The 21,863-nt window shown below is 33.1% G+C and overlaps 1 protein-coding gene across 1 annotated transcript in view; it reads left to right on the top strand.

The window, feature by feature from the left end:
- Positions 1 to 21,663, top strand: part of LOC129231482 (uncharacterized) — a 103,323-nt gene extending 81,660 nt beyond the window's left edge. Inside the window, exons 10-15 of the mRNA XM_054865811.1 lie at positions 927 to 1,198; positions 3,960 to 4,150; positions 8,441 to 8,646; positions 9,312 to 9,608; positions 14,569 to 14,626; positions 21,012 to 21,663. Coding sequence (XP_054721786.1) covers positions 927 to 1,198; positions 3,960 to 4,150; positions 8,441 to 8,646; positions 9,312 to 9,608; positions 14,569 to 14,626; positions 21,012 to 21,179 — 1,192 coding nt within the window. The 3' untranslated portion in view covers positions 21,180 to 21,663. The remainder of the gene's footprint in view (positions 1 to 926; positions 1,199 to 3,959; positions 4,151 to 8,440; positions 8,647 to 9,311; positions 9,609 to 14,568; positions 14,627 to 21,011) is intronic.
- Positions 21,664 to 21,863: the final 200 nt, after the last annotated feature.

Here is a 21,863-nt window from a genome sequence, read left to right as displayed (position 1 = left end):
TTTCTGGATCTTTTATTATTTTTGTAGCCAGTTATTTATTTTTAGACCAGAGATGCACAACCTGTGGCCATTAGGATGTAACTTACCCCCAAAGCCTGTTGAATTAACCCATAGACAGTTTATTATTATTATAAACCCAAGAAAGTTTTAAAGTCATTCACTAAATATTTAACCCCTTGCTTGTGATGCTCAAACTCAGTTTGGGCTGCGCAAATGTGCCAGATTTTTAATGCCCAAACTCAGTTCGCCCAGTGCATATCTAATTTACCATTTTATGAATGGATGGCAATGCTTGTTTTAAAATTTCCCAACAAAAAGTTCATCATTTTCACACTATTTGTCATATTTTATTGCTTTGCATTTCTTTCCAAATTTCATCAAACCACTTTATGTTACCAATGTCAAAATCAGATTATGATGAAGAATATTTGTCTGACTCTTTATGAGCAGTTACCAGTATTTCATCGGAAGAATGTCCAAGTTTTATAGGGTATTATTCAGAAGCTCACTGTTTCAAAGTTTTGATCAAAAAAGGCATGGGTTGAAACTCCATTCTTTTGCAATGTTATGTGCTACGTCTCTACTTTCTTAAAGAGACTAAAAATAACTATCACCTGCTATTTCTCTGTTTTTTTTTACATGAATATGTTAATTTATTTGTTTTTTACATCATCTCCACCAGAGTGAAGAAATTAGCTGCTTTATTGCAGGTTTTATATATTATCTGTGAATGTAGTGCTAAATATTCTGTGTTTTTACGACTTTCTCAGAACTTTTCCTTTCTTAGTGAGCCTCAAAATGATCGATTCCAGTTTTTGATTCTCGACATCTCAAAAATGTTGTGCATCCCTGTTCTAGACCTATGAGTCAAATATGATATCATGAGTCCAAGATAGTTTAATATTTCATTTTCTCTATCATTTCAGTGCATCTGCATTAAATGGAAACTATAATAAATCAGAACACCAAAAGCATTGTGAAGCACAATCCACAAAATCCACCCCCGGCAAGAAAAGTGGAGTACGACGGACAACAAGTATCAATCAATCTACATGTAGGCATCGCAGTGGGAAAACGTATCAATGTTCCAAAGCACCTCTTCCTTCTAATCACAGATTAGGGATTTCACATGGCAATTGTGGTACAAAAAAGTGTAACAGCTCTCCTCCTTCTAGACATCATTCCAAAAATCATTTAGGTATTATTTTTTTCTTTGTTTTTGTTTATGTATGAATATTTTCTATGTTCACTGATGGGATATTTTTTATAAAGCCCCTGAAAGATTTTCATTGATATCCAAGTAATGCTTTTGGTGATAGGATTGTCATTTTCGGACATAGGGGAATGTGGGGCGAATAATTAAGATCACTTACTTTTTCAAAATGAACAAATTGGAAATTTGTTTTGAAAATTACAGTAGATAAAGAAAAAACAATGTATTTTATAATAAAACTTGCATTAAAACACTATTTTTAATTTTTAGCACTAAATTTGTACCTTCAAAAAAGAGTGGAAATTTTTCACCTTTTTTTTCTTTGCATGATGCAAAGTGAAAAATAAAATATTTTTGGTCTAATGGATACGAAAATAGAAGAGTGAATAAATAAATTAATATAGATTGAAACATAAATAAGTGAAATAATTATTCTATGAGAAAAATACAAAGAGTAAATAAAATAGTGAGCGAATAAGAAAATACAGTCGGACCTCCATATATCGAACTTCCACATATCGAAATTTTCTATATATCGAAATTCCAGCACGTTTCCATGTTCAATACATAGAAAAATTGTTTCTATATATCGAAAAAAATCTCTATATATCGAAATTTTTCTCGAGACATTCGTAGATTTTTTTTTCCACTTTAAACTGTTTGTCTCATGAAAAATGAAGGTTAGAATATAGAAAATTATGTTCACTAAAGGTTGCTATGAAACTTATATGGAATCTGGGGCTGAGAGGTGTGTAGATATGTCGTTGTTCCGTTCTGGAGTTCTAAAATTCCGTCAAGTTCATTTCAAATCTTATTACCAGTAACACTGTAAAATCAGTTTCAAGTTATCCCTTTTGTCTGTTGATTATCATTTTTAGTCTTTTAACTTCAGTAAAAATCATTCAGGTTAAGTAGATTGTGGTTTTTTTCTTTTTCTCTCGATCACATTGTCAAAACGAAAATACCCTAATATTGCGGATCAAGTTGAATTGACGAAAAATGAAGATGTGTGACGACGCAAAAGTGTAATTTCTGTTAATTTTTCAATACTTAACTTTTAATCTGATGCTCGTATAAATTAGAAATTGGATTTCATACACGAAAATGAGCTTTAATTTTAATGTTTAAGGAGATTTTTATGATAAAAACAGATTGTTTCTATATATCGAAATTTCTATATATCGAATTTTTTTCCGGCAATTTGCTACTTCGATATATGGAGGTCCGACTGTAAATGAATTATTTACTGATGGATCATAAGTAAATCAATTGTAAAATGAATACTTAAGTGATTTAATAAATGATTGAAAAAGTAAGTGAAATGGACTATTTAATTTTGCCTCATCCGCTTTGCCCCACAAGCTCATGGCTAACTGTACAAAATATTTGAAAGAAATATAAGCTTAATATTAAATAAATAAATACTGCAATGACTATTAGTGGGTTTCAGTTAATATTTACAATGTTAATAACAAGGAATTTATTATTTTATAGTAACAAAATAATTTTTGACTTACTGCAAAATATTACAATATGAGTTTCAGTTTTTGAAAATTGCTTGTATTATCATATGCTTTAATCTTCAGAGATACATTTTTCCTGACCATAATAGACTACAGGAAGTACTACATGGTTAAAATATTACCAGATAGGTAGTGCTAAAAACGGATTAATTATTTCACTATTTTACTTTGCCCCACATTCCTATACTTTCTATCTTTTTGTTCAAAGGTTTTGTAGACACAATATTTTCAATGACTGCTCTGCAATTAATTCTAAATTTTTTGAGCTTGTCCATTCTCATCACATGCAGTACACAGGCCTTTTTTTTTTTTTTTTTCATTTATCCAAATATTGCTGAAAAAATGTGCTTAGTTGTTTTTCCTTACCTAACCGTCAATTAATTAGGAAAATTTCAATGTTGCTGGTTTGTTTGAAAAAGTACTGCAATAAAAGTCCCTCTGTCCAGCATTCAAATAATTGAAAGGATCAAGAACCAGAATTGCTGTCAACTGTCTTCATTTTCCATTCCTTATATAAAAAAAATTTAAAAAAAAAAAAACATTTTAAACTTCAATAGACACTGCTCTGGTTTAATTTTGAATTAGTACTGATATTTTTTGTCTGAAAATATTACATGTTAGTTTATCTTTTTGCTATTAAAGAAAACTTTACTACATGATAAACTAATTTTATAAAAACACAATTCATATTCTGTTCATGAAATTTCTATCCTATTTTCAATTTTCCATTGAATTGGTAAAAGCGAAAATGTTACATTTGAAGTAAGTTAAGCGTTAATTTAATTTCTCTTTAATTTGCTGCAGATAGGCATTTTTCTTTCTATCAAGCATGATTATTTGGAGTAAAAATTCTAAAAAATATATTTAGATGCAATGAGCTGTAAAGAAAAATAAAAACCATGTTGATATCATACTTTCTTGCATTTTATGCTATTCTTGTATCTTTTGTTAGACTGGAGTTTGTAATCTTGGTAGGGTGTAATTTATTGTGTCTATTTTAACAAATATTTTCTTAAATATTTATTTCAGACTTTAAAGTATTCTCCTTTTATTTATTCTCTTAACTATTCTTATCACTTGATTAAGAATTCTTATTACCCCACAAAAACTTTTTGTTTCCTAACTTTTTGCGACCTAATTTCCTATTAAACTTTAAAAATTAGCCTTTGTTTTCATTTCAATAGTGAGTTTAGTTATTCAAAAGGATTTTGCTTTATTCCCAGCTTTTCCTTCATACTTGGACAATATGGATCCTGAGTTAACTTCAACTACTACAGGATTGGATGTAGAAAGCCTGTTAGATGATGCAGATGAATACAGCAGCGATTTCAGTGCAACTGCCAGTACTATGGAGCCAACGGAAGTATCTATGATTAGAAAACAGCTGGAAGGATTAGAAACTATGTACTCAGAAGTAAGTTTAAAATCTGGAGTTTAATTTATAACCATTTTTTAGAAATGTTTGCGCTAATCTGTATGTGTATGTAAAGGAGACGTCATTTGTTTGTTTATTTGTGCCTGATGTCAAGGAAGCCCCCATATCTATTTCTTTTAATTTATTAGAACAAGAGGCCTAGTCTCTGCCCAGTACGTAAAAATTTAATGTATGCAACCCCCACCCGTGACGTCACTTTTACGTACGCAACAAAACCCGCTGGTCTCTGCCCTTTCTTACTGGACGCAAAAAGCACCTGGCAAAATGCGAACATACAGTAAATTAACTCCATGATTTTTCTGGCGTAAACCTTTGGTACGGACGTAAAAAGTCAAAACAAAGATGGCTGCTGTGTTCGCCACACATTGAGTTTTATGAAACTTGCTGAACTATTGGAACTCATCGAAGGAAAAGTATTTAAGGATCATCACATGCGTTGGCTATTTTAGTTACAAGGTTTGTCAAACTTTATAAATAGATCAAAAGTTAAGTGATTAACACCACAGAAGTGAAACATTGTTTTCTCTCTGTAGAGGATTACCAGCTAATTTGAGAGTACATTCTTCTTCATTCTGCAAACAGAACATCATTTTTAATTCTTAGCGTTCATTTATATTTATTGATAAGGGTGAAGTAAAAGATATTGCACCATGGTCCTACGAAAATTGCTGTTGATTTTGTTTGTACAGATTAATTATTTTTTGACAGGTAAGTGGGTCATTCAATTTTGAATCAAGCAATAAATAAACAAAATTCTAAAGCTGATCGTTTGAGATTTTCAAGAAACTTTTCCAAATCCTGCTGCTCTGACACCTCAAATATATATATAATTTTTTTTTTTAAATCTATCCTACACAACTGATCAGTAATTAATTTCTGAATTCATTAAAAGACACTATTTTGCCGGCAGTGTTTTAAAATGTTATACCTAACTCAAGTTCTATGGGAGCTTCAGAGTTGCATAATAGCTCATTTTAAAGAAAACTGAGGGGTGAGACAGGGCACAATAAATACATTATATAGGGAGATCAACAACCTATATCCAACGTTGGCCTGTGTTGGCTGACCGATAAGGTGTCGAACTCTTAACCCTGGGTTGCCCACCTAGAAGGGGTCTTGGCACAGACTGCACCAATAGAATTTTTAGGGGGGTGTTTCTAGAGGTATTTTTGTTTTTTTTTAGAAGAGTGTGCTTTTACTCTTGTGGGGGGGGGCACCCCTGCTTACCCGAAGGGTCTCTGGCCCAATGCCAGCCAAAGGTCCTCCATGTTTGTTAATGGTGATTGGGGCACGTTAAATATGTCGCAGTCAACGAATCAATACCTCTGGGAGTACTGAACCAGGGATTGCTCGTCTTCTGGCCTTGATCAGAAAACAGAGCTGTCTTCAGACCCCCATCCAACAGTTAAGAACAAAAATTGTAGGTACAGGGAATCCTGGAGTGTGATGTATCCCACGGTACCAGTATTGAATTGGCAGACATTGTCAGTCTAGTGGAGATGCGGTTGCAGACGGGCAGTCACAGAAAATAAGATTATCGACTATCAGATAATCTGTTATCCAAATTGTTCTGAATGATGTTTAATTTTTGGACTACAAACATTAAGAAATTCAAGAAAAAACATTTCAACAATTATTTTGCTTTTCGTAACTGCATATGTAAAGCCTAATAAATGCAAATTACATTCCATTCATTGGATAATTAAACAGAGATGGGTTTCTAATCTCCCTGGACCTGGGCTCAGTTGGCCCCAGCCCCAGATCCACATACCCGCAGACCCAGCAGCCCGGGACGGCTCACTATACTAAAGGGGCACGTGGCTTTCAGTGGCGTAGAACTCCAGTAGGCAGTTAGGGGTTCTGCGGATCTTTTGCTGGGGGGACAAAAGTTTATAGCCTGGTTGGCCCATGCGTCAATCAGAGCCAGGCGAGGGAGTATCCATCTCAACATGGAAGGGGAGGGCAGGCCTAGGAGAGCCCCAATGCAAAGTTGCTGTGACCTCCCAAAATTTTCCTTATTCAGAAAATTTTTCTGCAGATTCAGCAAAATTTGGAGTTCTATTGGGCAAAATTATCATCATTCAGCGACAATATTTGTGGAGTTCCATTCAGCAAATTGAGAGCTTTTTCCATCCCAAAGATTTAAGTTCATGGTCCCCCTGGGCAGGCCAATCATTTGGACAATTTTGGGATTGGTCTGTTAGCTCCTCCCCTCAAGATTTTGAAAGCAATGTAACTCTAAAATGATATCAGCATTAACTCAACACCAGTAACTTTTCCTTTTTAATAGACTCTGAAGAAGATGTATGCAGTTTCAAACTCATTGACAAATGTCCTCCCTTGATCCCCTGTGGGGGGGGGGGGGGCATGGGGACAGAAGTACCTGTTTTTTATTTGAGATCTGGCGCAAAAGTATTTTGAGCCAAATTCTTAAAAATATTTTTGTGTTAAAAATATTTTGATAGCTTACAAAATATATTCAAAATACCATGTAGGTTTCAAAGAATGATATTTTGCTATTATTAGGAATATTTTGCAATTTCTTTATTATATATTGATAGATTAATGAAGAAATATTAGAAATGAATTTAATTAGAACCTTCCCTTGCTTTGTTTTCCTTGGATTTTGAAAATTCCAAAAGTTTGCTAGTTCCTTTTTATTTTTTAGGAACTTGTTACTTAATGCTCCAAAAAAATGGTAAAAACTCCAACAAACATGCTCTTTTTTATTACCATTGTGGTTCTTAAGTCAAACCTTCTTCTCTTGTACCCCTTTTTTTCTGGTTCGAGTACCCAAGTGGTATAAGTAACAAAAAGAACATCTTTTTCATGTTTCTGTGATTGGGAACACACCGGAAAGAAGGAGAAACAAAACAAAACAACTGATGCTAGCCACGTCTTCTGAGCGTTTCAGGCCAAATATTCTAATTTTCCATTGGCTAACAGAGACAGGAAGAAAGGCATTGCTCAATACTTTCGGTACGTACGTTATCAAGCGTTAGTTCAGGAAATATTAGCGAACGTTCAGAATTTTTGAGCAGAGTCTAAAATAGTTACCGTACGTACGATAATAACTTACGTTTGTAGGGTTCGTTACGATGCATCCGAACGATGACATCATGATTAACGTATGCAATTTATGTGAGACTAGACCTCTAGGAGATATGAATGTCAAAACAAGTCTTTCATGTGAGGTTATTGGTCCTTTTTTGACAGTAATGAAATCCTTGTAATGAAATTTTAATTTTCTTTTGATGTATCATCTTCAAGGCCTTTGATTTTAATTTAAAAACATATCTTTTTTTTTTCTGTGTCCCTGTTCATGTTGGGCATATCTTGGACCTACTAAGCAAATGTTATCAAGTTTTGTGCAATTTGCCATTGTTACGTTTTCTTGCTTGTCATCATACACGGGTGCAGATCTCCCCCAAGTTCAATGGTGCAAACCCCCTCGCCCCTCCCCCCATTTTTCTCAACTCTTCTTTTTATTTCCTTATTTTTTGCCTTTTTTATTCTATTCATTTTTTAAAAAAATATATTATTTATTAATTTCAATTTAATTACTATTATTTTGTTAGAAAAGCTCTGTGCTGTATCAATAACATACACATACACGCAAAATAATGCAATTAAAATAAAATACTTTAAATACTTTAAAAATAAATGAATAAATATGGAAAAATAATAATTAACCCCCCCCCCCCCCAAAAAAAAAAATCTTGATGGCACAACTTGTGCCATAATCCCCCCCCCCAAACCCCTGTCATCATATATTTTTCAACAGTTGATCTAGCTTTGTAATCTCTTCTGGAACTGCAGACTGTTCTGATTCAATTTGACTGCTCTGTTTGATTTTCCCTGTATTCTTACATAAATTAGGCAACTGGCATTTGTGTTAACTTTTTCACAAATTTGTGATGCATTTAAGCAAGAATTAATAAAATTATTTTGATCATTATATGAGAATGCTTTCACATAATTTTAAAATGCCACTTAAGTATGAAAATTCAAGTATAAAATGCCACTAATGCAACAAATACTTAAGTAAATGCTAGTAAAATATAATTAGCAGAAATGACTTTTTTGATTCTCATTTTTTATTGCCAACGAATCCTGCTGCATTTTGCATCCTGTATATCCCTAATATGTAATTATATAGCTATTCCTTTTTACTAACTATAAGTACATTCAATCACATTTTTTGTTGATGCACGTTTAAATATAAATTTGATAAACTAATATGATTTTCTTTATTGCTTTGACTTTCAGATCCTTCATGTTCTTGGTGTTAAAAATTCCTGCAAAGGGGGTATGTCCATGGGAAGTTCCTTAGATATGTCAAGGCACTCCAGACGTCGAGTCAATGGCAGTATGTCATCTTTGACGGCTCGTAGCTCAGCAAGTAGAGGAAATCCTAATTTTGCAGACAAGAGAGGATTTTCAGAGAGAAGGCGTGTTAAAGAATATAGAACTAGGTACTTATATAAAAAAATATAATATCATCAAGTTTAAACATGTTTGTTTATATATTTATGCAACATTTTGATAAACAAATTTTAAAAAATTCAAATACAGTTGAACTTGGCTAAACTACCGATATTTTTAAGGGTCTAAATGTTGATGAAATTTGAAAGTGGTGGTTTAACAGGGTTCTACCAATCCTTCTTAAGTGCATGTTTTTATGAAAATAGTCTTTTATGTTGTTGTTGTTGTTTTTTTTTTTTTTTTTTTTTTTCAAAATGAAACTTAAATATTTGTAGTACCTCAATAATAACGATTTAAAGTGTTACTTTTTTGCACATAACTTTTAAACATCGACGTGGTGGCATTTTCCATTTTTAAACAACCATTGAGAGAGAAAAGTAAAATTAAAAGTTTTCTTTTTAGCTTTCAAACTATTATTGTATTGTTTTTCATTCATTGCTGGTCTCACCTTCATCCTTCCATAAGCTTTTTTAAGTTATTTTTTGTTACCTATTATTTCTTGCCCATTACTCTTTTGTGACTTTTAATTTTATTCAAATTAGGTCATCTTCAATATACAGTATCATATTCATTGTGGAACATAAGTTTGTTAAAGTAATATATTCACAGTTTTGTTATTTTAATCACAATTAAGTTTTTTTTTTTTCATTCTCAGCTCTGCTGGGAAACGTCTTCAACGCTTAGAAAGTCATGTTGTAACATTGGCTCGAAGTGTTGCTCACTTATCATCAGAAATGCGCACTCAGCATGTCCTTGTTCAGGAATTGGAAAATATGAGGCAAGATGTAACGTGGGTACAGGAGCGATTGAGATTAATGCAACTTGCTCAAGGCTGTCATCCAAGCAATGGTGGTGGAAGGAATCATCAATTAGCTATGCCAAGAGATTGGGATAATTTTCACAAAGAAGTTTTGGAATTGCTTAACCCTTGTAGAGCAAAAAAACTGACTAAGTAAGTGCCTTTACTGTTCTCTTAACATTACTTTAATTCTCATCATTATTTTTGATTTTAGTTACTATTTTATAACTAGAAAATCGGCCGTCGGGGTATGACGGGTGAAAATTGCTTCTACATTTGAACAAAACAATTGCCTGCTTAGTGATATTTTGATAGTTGCAATTTTACCCTAACTCCAGTAGATAGTTGACCACTTTTTCGTTTCTTCATTCCCCTGAACTGTCAGTCTCAAGGGCGTATATAAGGGAGGGGCTGAGGGGGCCCGGGGCCTCTCAAAAATGTGGAAAAAAAATTAAATAAAGGTAGTTATTTTTAGTTATAGTTGCTCACAAACAATTTCCAAACTTTTAGCAATAAAAAAAAAAGAATAAATAGTGATAATAATTATAATACGTTAGATCAGAGATTTCGGAACTGGGTGCCGCAGAAAGAGGTGAGGGGCCCAGGAAGTGTCCATGGTAGCAATAATATGTATATAAAAGTAGATTAGGATACCGTGAGAAAATTCCAATTCTTTAAAGGGTGCCACAATTGTTAAAGTTTGGAAACTCTGCGATAGATGGCACCAGGCATTGGTGGTCAGAAGGTGTCTGGAGATCCGTACCCCTTACTCAAGAAAAGTTATTTTAACAAAACGAAAAGCAAATAATGTTTTGAAAAAATCTTGATTCTTTCAAAAAGAAATCTTTAAATCAAAATGTTTTTAACAGATGCAGTTTATTGCTTTGCCCCCCCCAAAGTAAGTTCACCTCTCTCCCCCCCCCCTCCCATTTTTTACTTCTTAGTCAGTCTAAAAAGAAGGCCCTTCAAAATGTTTCTCTCTTAAACTCTCGTCCCCTGCAAGAAATTTAAAATATGTTTTAGTTGTTCTGTTGGAGCAATAATGAAAATTGACGTTCTAAAAATGCAAGTTCGGCGTTTTTCGGACATTTCTGGAGGAGTATCCCCAAACCAAACCCTATTCACGAAGGTTACTACCAAAAATAGTCTGAAATTGTGCCTTAAGATTTCAATTTTGAAAAGTTTTGGAGGAAGATCCCTAAAACCGCTCCTTACCTCTAAACTTCTTTAAAGATGACCTGAAATTGCATTTTACTTTTCAGAGGAAGATTCTCAAACTATTCCTTTCCAAAGATTGCCTAATGTTGGGAAAACATCTGAATTACTTTTTAACCTAAAAATAAAAAATTTCAAAAGTTACTGACTATTGATCAGGTAATTACTTCCAAAAACTCCTATTTCTTTCACCCCCTTTTTTCTCTTTTTTTTCCTAGTCGGTCTAAAAATAAAAATAGTCTTCAAAATGCTACACTTCGCAAGACCCCTGTACCCACTAAAACCACTAAAGTCCTGAAAACCTCGTTTTCAGGGCTTCAATGTCGAAAAATTTCCAGGGGACAACTACCAAACACCTTGCCTTCTGAAAGCATTGAAAATTGTTTAAGATTGCTTTTTTGGAGCTTCAATTTTGAAAAATGACCGAACACCGAACATTACCAAATAGGGTCCACAGTCACGCTTTTAAGACTTCAGTTACGAAAAAATTTCGGACAAGGGTCCGACTGCTCCCGTATGAAATCTGAAAATGAAAAATTTACAATTTCGAAAAATTTAAGATGGAGAGTGTTTAAATCCCTCCCCCTAGTATCATTGAATATCTCTTCTAAACTTCATTTTTTTAGGACTTTAATTTCAAAATAGCTTTTGGGGCAAGCCCCAAAACCGTCCTTACTTTAAAATCGTCGAAAGTTAGTCTCAAAATGCGTTTTTAGAACTTCATTTCAAAAAATTGGGCGGAGGGGTGATGGATTTCGCTGTTTTTAAAAAAAAATCAATCGGGGAGGGGGGGGGGCAAATTCAAAGAGTCCCATTCCTGTTATTGCACTTTCATCAAAAAATATAGCCTATAATGGCATTTTTAAGATTTCAATTTTTAAAAATTTCTGCACAAGGCCCCTGGAATTTTACCTCCCCATGGCATCACCAGAGACCATCTAAAACTGCGTTCTTAGAACTACAATTACAAAAACATTCCGAGGGAAGACCTCCGACCTGTTCCCCCACCAGAAGCGAGAATTTTTAAGAGTGTCCTCCTAAAACTATCCTTTGGTTACTCCACTGTATGACAGCATTAAGTGGTCTGACAGTATGAAGTCCTTTCCCCGCATCGAAAAAATGAGAAGATCAGGGCACTGTTATTCCCCCTCAAAAAAAAAAAAAAAAAAAGAGAAGAAATTTTAAAAAAATGTGGAGGGGGGTAGCTAATCTTGGTTGATTGGGCCCCCTCCAAAGTAAAAACATATATACGCCACTGGTCAGTCTTACCAGTAAAACAGTTAAATGACCAGATCCAGTTCAGCCTTGTAATAATGAAGCATTTCCCTGCATGTCAAACATTACCAGAATATATTATCAAATTATCATGCCGTGGAACGATTTATATTGTTGATGAGGTCAGGAGCATTACTCGATCATTCGCTATTATATATATGAGGATAAAGAATTTAAATGGTATATATATATATATATATATATATATATATATATATATATATATATATATATATATATAATCAGCATTTTAAATTTTTACATATTACTTTGTTTCTTTCAATGTGGATAAATGTTAATATTTTTATGAAATATGTTCTTATATACTATATTATACTATGTCTGCCAGGAAAATCACATGAATTTCATATCATAATGAAATGACACCATTATTGGATCATTGAACTCAATAGATTTTTTCAATTCAAATACTAAAATGATTTTTATAATAGTTCGGAACTTTTAATAAAATGCTTTGAAACCTTTTTGTAACCTGACATTAATGTCATCCAGTTCCTAAATTTGACTTATTCTACAACTACAGTGCAGCCTTTGTCGAATTTATAGTACAAACAATCTCACTTGTATTTTATCATTTGACATCTTACACCATCTCAGATGTTTTAACCAATACTGTACTATCAGAGATATTGTGCATTTATACTTGGGATGTCAGCACATTTTATTGATTTACAAATCAGGTTTTAGCAGCATTATGTGAGATCAGTTAAACTGGAAATTTGCATAATCCAAAAGCAGAAACATTTTCTGTATCATTTTGTGTCTATTAGTTTTTTAAGCTCTGCTGTGCTTTTATCTAGTTGAAATAGTGATAGAGAGACAAGCAGCAGCTTTTTCAGCATTTCTTTTCTGACGAGATAAATGCTGTTTATATCTAGGATTTAGTCATTTTTTATCATTATTTCAGTTCTGGGGGAAAAAATCTTATGATTACTCTTATTTCTACATGGTGCTGCAAAATAAGATTCTGATTTCAAGCTTAAGTAAAGTTAAACAAAACAAAGTTTTAAAAAATCTTGAATGTCCCAAAATCACAGCATATGACATTCCGAAAATTTTGTTGGAAAACTCGAAATCTGGTCAGTTTAAAAAATTGAAAATGCAGTTATGAATTGTTAGGCTAGATTGAGCCAGATCATTATGCCCAATCTCAAACTGTACTTTCTTCACCAAATCATAGTTTGTTCAAAAAGCTAATCTAAGAATAATTTTCTTTGATCTGTGATGTAGCAATAATTAAAAAGGACAATCTCCCAAATCTAAGGAGACCACAAACTTCAGTACCTCTGCCACAAGCTAAGCAATGATTCCACTTAATCAAAATATTTATTTTGTTGCATTCTTGTACTTATTTGCTGATTTTCATACTCTATATTAACAGGAGAGACTTCAAAAATAAGAACTTCTCAACTTAAGGTTTTTTTTTACCGTAAATTTCCGTGCATCAGCTAAGAATTTTTGAAGTTAAATTAAAGAAGTCGACTTATGTACCGATTCAATATTTCGCAAAACATTATGCCACTTCTATGCTGAGTGTGCAAACTATAAAACACAAAGTATTCCCAAAAATAGGGCACTTTATTCTTCTTACTAGTGTACTTTATTTTTCTTTAAGAAGAAATTAACTTTAAATAAATTGAGTTTTTTTTTTTTTTTTTTTTTTTTTTTCATTTTTTAAAAATATAACATGTAATATGTGTTTGTTTTACCTCAGCCAAAACTAAATGGCAAGCAACCATTTCCTCTGAAAACAAAATCACCTGCAGCTAGAAATTTGCCATATCAATCTGTCTCTCACTCATTATTCAAATATATATAAATTAAAAATAACACAAAATTAAGAAAATGAACTGCAAACGTAATTAAGAAAAAAATCATTGCTTCAGGCAGGGGTGCACCCGCCCAAATGCCAAAAAGACCCCCTCCCCAAAAAAGAGAAATACCTTTAAAAAACCCTCCTCACAAACTTAATGTCGCTGTCTGCGCCATGACTCCCCCCCCCCCTGTGTGGGCACCCTGTTTTAGGAAGGTTTAGCAGAGTTTAATTATTGTTATTAGCATGTGGTGTTTAACTTGTAATGGCTTGATTGGAAAATATTCCGCCCATTTTACCAACTTGGAGGTATTTTCGTCCTCTTGCCAAGATTTTTGAACATCTTTTTTTTTTTTTTGCTTATATACAGGTTTTGAATTTTTGATAACTTTTGGAAGAAAAACCTGCTTTTGCTTATGCACAGATTCACCCTATGTTCGGGAATATAGGATGCAGTATGTTTTTTAATATATAAATTTTGTTTTGTAAATAATTACTTAGCTTTCACAAATAAGTTTTAGATTGTGCAATTATTTCTAAATTGAACTATGAGACATAATTATTATGAATTAAAGTTAACAATTGATATAAGCATAAAATAAATTGCATGTTGATTGCTTTCCTTAAAAGCTATTTACTGCATTTGTACTGTAACACTTGACTAAAGGCTTTGAAATCATTGTTTAAAATATTGGTTCAAATTTTAAAATGATGTAGTTGGTTTTTTTATTGTCTTATGAGATTCTTGTTCATTATGTATTAATTTTTTTTTTTTTTATGTACTTATAGATTTTTTGGCGATGAGCCTCCATTAATTCGGCAGTTTTTGAAGAGATTAGGCTATGAGGTAAAATCATAGTTTAAACTGTTTAAATAAATCTTGTTTAATGCCTTTCAAATATATATATAGAAGTATATATGTAAATTATGTTTCAAAAACATGCTAATATTTTAAGGGATTGTCCACTTTCTTACCAAATTTCCAAATGTAAACCATATTGAATTGTGCATGTATAATGAACATTGTTACGAGAAGAACTTTCACTTTCCTGTGCGGAATTACTCTTCAAAGTGTTAGCATGAATTGCCCATGAACATTTTCCTCTAGATAACTCCATTAGGTATTCATAAAATTCATTTAATTTATGGCTGACTGGTCAGAATATTTTTTTTTAATTAGTCATCAATTCGAAACTGCAAAAGAAAGCAAAATGATTTATAGAAATTTTCTCTACAATTTCTTAAGAATGATGTATTTTTGTACATGTAAAAATTCGGGCATATCAAAAAAGAACTTTTTTTGGAAATTCAAAACTTAAATTAATAAAAAGTTGATTCTACAGACCCATATAAGCCACAATAAATTTAATTAAAATCAAAAATTATTTAGGTTTGTTGCACGAGGCCTAAAGTTGATAATTTTCTACAAAAAAATCTTTTTTCCACATATTTTTTTAACAAAGGTTTTTTTTTTTTTTCTTAATTTTAAGTTGACTCAGTAAACAATGAACATTGTTTAATAAACGTTTTTGCTCTTGTGCAATATTTAGGGCTCCTGCATAGTACTAAAAAATAAGAATTTTTTTTAAAGTAGATTTTTCATTATGAACAAACTTATGGCGCTGAGAGACATTATAACTACTTCTGACACTATTTCTGCTGGTTCTTATGTAAAATGACTTCCTGAATGCAAACATGACCTCCATTTTTCCCAACCACCCTCCGCTTTTTTGAAATGGCCCCTTATTTTTTAGATTTCAACAATTTTATCGCATTTATATTTACTGGTATGGGAATAGAGCATCACATTAAAATTCTTTTAGGAAATCTTCTTCTGATGAACATTTGTTACAAGTATGAGACTCATGGGAGTATCTGCCCCCCCCCCCTCCTCTAAAAAAAATAGAAAAAAGTTTAAAAGTCATCAAAATTATCCTTTTTTCCTTTTCTAGTTTATTTTTCACCTATTTTTTTGATACAAAACCAAAGCATCAACTTTACTCATATGAGCTCTTAACCAAATGTTACATGTTGTAAAAAAACAGAGAAAAATCTTGGAAGCGTCAAATATTGCATATAAATCGTGTCGCAGATCTTCAACTTACCTTCACAGATGTAATTGAGAGTGGAAATGAAATTACTTGTGTTTAAACTGCAGAATTAATGCATATTTATATTTTTGGTTTTGTATTTTTATGTTCCGTTTTTGTAATAATATACTTCTAATAAGGATTTTTTGAAGTTAAATTTTCCACAAGAAAACTTTTATCAGTTTCTATTTTGTTTTGTAAGTGTTGGTTTAAAAATTTATTTCCAAATAAACTATTTTTAATAAAAGTTTAATATTCCTTAATGAATAGAAATTCTTTGGATTTCCTTTTTGATCATATTGTAAGGAAAAATGTTTAATTTGCCGCATATTATTACAAGAACTGAATACGAAAACTCAACAAAAGAACCAGAAATATTAAAATATTATAATGCTTAATTATAAAGTTCAGTTAATTTCATTTTTAATCTTAATAACGTATAGGAGTAAGATTTGGGGTGTGATTTGTTTGCAACGTGTGATGCTTCCCAAGAGGTTTTTTTTTGTTAATTTTAAAAAACGAACATATTTTTTTATACAAGGTAGATAGTGAGGCCAATACTTAAAAAAAACTAAAATATTTAACTAAAAGCAGAAAAAAAAGAGTGTTTGATGATTTTTTAAGTATTTTAGGGAAATATTTAAGGGGAAAATACCCCTCTCTGCAAGTCTCTCTTCTAGGTACAATTGCTTACAATTTTAAACTTTTCATCTCTCTAGTCGTTATGAAGAATATTAACTGTTAGTATAATGCTCTGCTCCCTACCAAATCAAAATAATTGCAATAAAACTGTCAAAAGCTGAAAAAAATAGAAGGACGCCATCTCCAAAAAGTGGTGGGAGTCGGGGGGGTTGTGGTCATATTTGGATTTAAGAGCTCATTTAACGTAAGAAACAGCAGGAATAGTAACAGAAGCATTTTTTATTCTTCTCAATGTAATTAATTTGTTTATAACAAAAATTTTGACTTTAACTGTATTTTTTTTTTTTTTTTAGTACTATGGAAACCTAAATATTACATAATTGCAAAAGTTTTTTTTAACAATAAAGTTCGACTTCATTTCGGTCCACTTGAATTTTTTGTAGATTTTTTTTTCAATTTTGGCCTTTTGCAGCATACCTAAATATTTTTTGATTTGAATAAAAGTTTTTGGGGTCTATTTGGATCTGTAAAGGCAACTTTTTGTCAACTAAAAATTTTGAATTTTCAAAAAAAAAAAAAGATTTTTCGATACACTCCAATGTGTATATATAAATACACTCATGCTTGTAAAAATTGCAACAATATGAAGGACTCATTGGAAAGGAATAAAATTTATTGCACATGTAACTCATAGTGCTACAAATAAACGATCAAAGTTATAGATCAATGAAATAAAAATAACAGGCGTAAATTAATATCAAATGTAGCTACCCCACGCATACGTTGGGAATAACATCCATATGGCTTCAATCTGAAGTGAAAGTTCATCCATAACAACTGCTGGACTTCATTCGAATGGCGCGCCCGCCTGGCGGGCGTCATTGATGGTAGAGCTTAATGGCCCTTTTGATCAGTCTCAGTTAAAAACTTAACAGTTTAGCAATATAGTAAGCTAGACCTAATAAATTAGGAGAATTGCCTACCACATAAATCTTGAAGATCGCAGGTTAGGCCCACGTCTCTAGAGAAAACATCAAACAATGAAAAAAATTATTGAGCCGCAAGGAAGGGAAAGAGTGACAATAATTATTCAAATGAAAATTCGCAAAGATTTGAAATGGAACTTCAGCTGAAACAAGCAATTTCCACCTTCAGTGTTGGGAATAGTCGAGCGGCATGCTCATTGGACGGTCGTAAATCCGCCGCAGTAAGCCACGCCTACTCAACAGACAGTAATGGCGGGAAAACCAATTTCGGTAGCATCAAACGTAGAAAGAAAATAAACTGGTAGATAGCAGAGTCACAAATGAGTCCACTATCCACGCAGTTCAAGCAGAAGATTTTGGAGGGTAATTGTTAACTTTTCGATAACAGTGTTATTTGACTTGGGAGAAACAGGAGGGACCTGTTGATTTTCATTAACATCATTTGAGATTTTGGGCGAGGGGCCCAGATAGGTGCAAGTTTCAGATTTATTTCTCCGATTCATGGAGACGATGGGATTTTGTCGTTTTGGAGAACTTCTAAAATTTGCAAGATGTTCACCCTTGCAGTGAAAACATGAGGGTGGTAAGTTTGAAGGTTTTTTGCAGTTTTTAGTTTTGTGCTGTCCTGCGCACACAAGGCAAACAGGGGGACGAGCACAGCTAAAAGAGGAGTGGAAGAATTCTTGGCAGTTCCAACACTGCATAATGTCTTTTCTTCTGAGAGATTCGAGGGTGATATTAAAATCCCCTAATTTCTCAAGTGACCAAATTTTTTCATTTTCAGCTTGATCTTTCAAGTAAATGAGAAAGAGGGGCAGTTTACATTTGTCCTGTCCAATTTTATGCAATTGCGTAATGTGCTGGGGGACAAATCCTAGTATGGCTAATTTATCAGCGATCCACATCAGGTCTGTTTGAATAGGTAGACCGCGGATAACAATCTTAAGTTGCTTTTCTTCAGGTAGTCTAAGCGTATGGTTTCCTATGAAATTTTCATCAAGGTATGTTTTTAATTTTTTGTGCGCCTCAAAAGAAGGCAGAGAGCACATTATCTTATTATTTTTTATTTTGCCGGTGATAGTACTTCCGGCCACTTCAGAATATAATTTTAACCGACTATCAAGGTTGTGAGTACCATCAACCCAGATCGGAGGAACTTTAATTTTCCTAGATCTGGAATTCTTGACAACTTTGAATGAGTTTTCAGTTTTTATTTCACATTGGTCAGCGGCTTCCGAAAAAGCAAATGTTTCATTCTCATTGTCGGTTGGATAGCCAGAAGAGCTAACAGAAACAACCGAGACAGAATCAATTTTTTCATTTTTAACTTCAATTTTGTTTATACTTTCCACATTAGACTTGTGGATATATACACTTTTAACTTTTTTCTTCTTTTTGTGCTTCTTAGCACTTCTTTCAATGGGAGGATGTTCACGGATTGCAGTTATTTCTCCCACAAGGATTCTCTTCAGGAATTGGAGTACTGCAATCTGTTTGAGTATCATTATCAGAAAATGGGGGTTTCACTACAGGCTCAGTATTTGTAGTAGAGTCAACAGTTTTAGGTTTAGAAATAAAATCAAAAATAAAGTCCATTTTTGAGTTATTATCTTCAATTTTTAATTGCAATGAATCAAGTCGATCAACTTGGGTATCTAATGAAGTTGAATGTTTCAGCTGAATAGCGTTACATTCCAAATCAAATAGTCTAAATAGTAGCGTCAGGTCGCCTGGGTTTAACAAATTAATATTACATTTATATTCAAAGATTAGATTATTCACGAAATAGAGTAATTCCTCATAATTAATTGAATTAGAGTTAGAATTAAGTTGGGTTTCTAGCAAATTAATTTTACTTAAGTATTTCTGCATGAGACTTTGATCAATAAAGGAGCCAACACTCACCACACTTCCTTCGGAGTCAGCAGGCGGGTCCAGTCGTAATGAGGAATTGGAGTTCGGGGTTGCGTAATTGGCTGGGAGCTTTGGAGCAATTCCTTCTTCAGAGTTCGTTAAAGCATTCCTTTTCGGTAAGCCCCGGCCATACGTCTTACTACCCCCATCACCAGGTTCAATCACTGCACACGGCGAGGAGTCGCGTTGTCTTCTAGATTTACTGTAGCTCATGGCGGAGCTGTCTCAGGGACGTCCGTTCTCAACGAGAGCTGGCATCAGAATCAACCTTGTCCAGACATGGTGAGACTCTAATAGACTGCAAGTGAATGAACAACTGCTGGACAAGATGCATGGGCGAGTATTCAACCAACGCAATCCGAGACATGTCCGATAGGCATCATATCCGGAGAACGAGCAGGCAGAGGAAGTAGCCTAACCTGTCGTGCATCGAAGAACACTTTTATGTTACATGCAACATGTGGACGTGCATTGTCCTGCTGAAACTCTGCACCAGAAATGTTCTGAAGTAAAGGTAGTACCTCCGCCGTCAGAGCGTCCCTGAAGTTGCGCTCGCTATTGAGATTACCCATTATTTGGACTAGATGGGACTGCCCTTGATATTTAATAGCTCTCCAGACCTTGACGCTTGGAGTTATGCTGGTATGACGTTGAATTACACACTCTGGGAGGTGACATCCTCATGTATAACATCTGACGCATAGATGTCCATCGTTATAGTGCAGATTAAATTTGGACTCATCCGAGAAGACGAAATGTTGTAATTTTGAAAAACCTTTACAGCACTTGATATACAGTCTATTCCGCAGTTCAGAGGGCCTTTTTCGGTCCAGGCATGCGCGACGTCTCTGTAATTCTAATAATTTGCATATCTTATCCTGCTATACATTTCCTGTTAATTTCAATTCATTTGCATTATTCCTTCTTGGTGTTGCAATTTTCACAAACATGAGTGTATATTCTCTATCCATCTTTCGTAGTATGCTTTACTCTTTTGTGTAGTAAGTTTTCAGAAAATTTGTTGAATTCAAATTAGCCTCAGTTCATATTTGGATTCCCTTGTAGTACTACTACTTGCTACTTGTAGTACTACTTGATTGTTCTCCCTTCATATGGTGGGTTTGCCTGACCTCACGTCAGTGAACAAAGGGGGACACAGAACCTGAAAGGTTGAGAACCCCTGTTTACAGGAAGAGGCAAGTAACTTAAGAAAGAAAAGGGTGCCAACATTTGAAAAACTGATATTTATCAAATTACTTACAAAATTATAAGGAATAGGCAAAGCTGTAAATTGTTAGAATAGTAAATCCCAAAATTGTGTCTAAATTTTCTTTACATGTTTTTTCCCCCTCTTGATAGTTTTCAAAGTCATTTTTTCCCCCTAACTGGTACAAAACATTCCCAGTGAGTGGTGATCCCCATTTTAGTGTTAAATGTATTTCAAGATATATTGCTTACACCTACTTTTCCTCAACTGATCTTTATAATTCTAGGAAGTTGTTGAATGGCATATGTAATAAGATGTCATCAGTTTTATGTTATGTGCTCTAACTTTATATTAATTTATTTTATTTATTTATTTTTTGCTCTTAAATTTCAGAAATATGCTTCAAACTTTGAAAATGAAAAGATTGGAATTAAAGAGCTACCTTATTTGACTGAAGAACGCTTGCAAAAAATGGGAATCCCAATGGGTCCACGTGTCAGGATTCTTCAAGAAGCTCAATCATGTTGTCAGCAAAGTCAATATAAAGTATACATTGTATGATACTGTTTAGTTTTCCATACTGTCTCAACTTTCTCTTAAATGAAAGTTAAAGTTCAGTTCTTGGAACATACAATATGTATCTATAAACTAGATGCTACTACTTACTCTTGTGTCCAGTTGATTTGTATATACATAAAATCGCTCTTCATAATCCAATGTACTTTTGTATGTGTGTTCTTCATGTTTCAGAACCGTAAAAATACAATTATGTCTGGAATAAATATTTATACATTGTACAAAACATTGTTTTTTAGGCAATGGTAATAAAGAATTTGTATTTTTGTACTTGCTTTTTTGTATTACATGGTTGCCTGTAATGTGAAACATATCTGTATTTTGTAAGATACATATCATTTCATGAGTTTATTGCATTTGTATTTTATACAAACAATTATCTTGCATTTTGCCAATGAATGTACACTCATTGAAGTTTTTTAAAATTAGTCTTTTATCCAGTTTACATGGTTTCATATGTCACTTTCTGTGTTGAAAGTTATTTGTGTAATAAAAATTATTTTAAAGATATTTTAGTCTCTTCTGTTGAAATAAAAATATGCATTTCATCTGTGGCTAGAAATTTTAAATCTAAGATGTATTGAAACATTTTCAGCAACACAACTCTACATCTGCTTCAATGAAATTTCAGAACAGATCCTTTCCGTTTCTAGCAAGCTGACTGCTCCT

This window comes from Uloborus diversus, chromosome 10 (assembly GCF_026930045.1).
Source record: "Uloborus diversus isolate 005 chromosome 10, Udiv.v.3.1, whole genome shotgun sequence".
In the NCBI taxonomy this organism is placed as follows: domain Eukaryota; kingdom Metazoa; phylum Arthropoda; class Arachnida; order Araneae; family Uloboridae; genus Uloborus; species Uloborus diversus.
The sequence above is the reverse complement of the archived record's forward strand: the minus strand, read 5'-3'. Positions and strand labels throughout refer to the sequence as shown.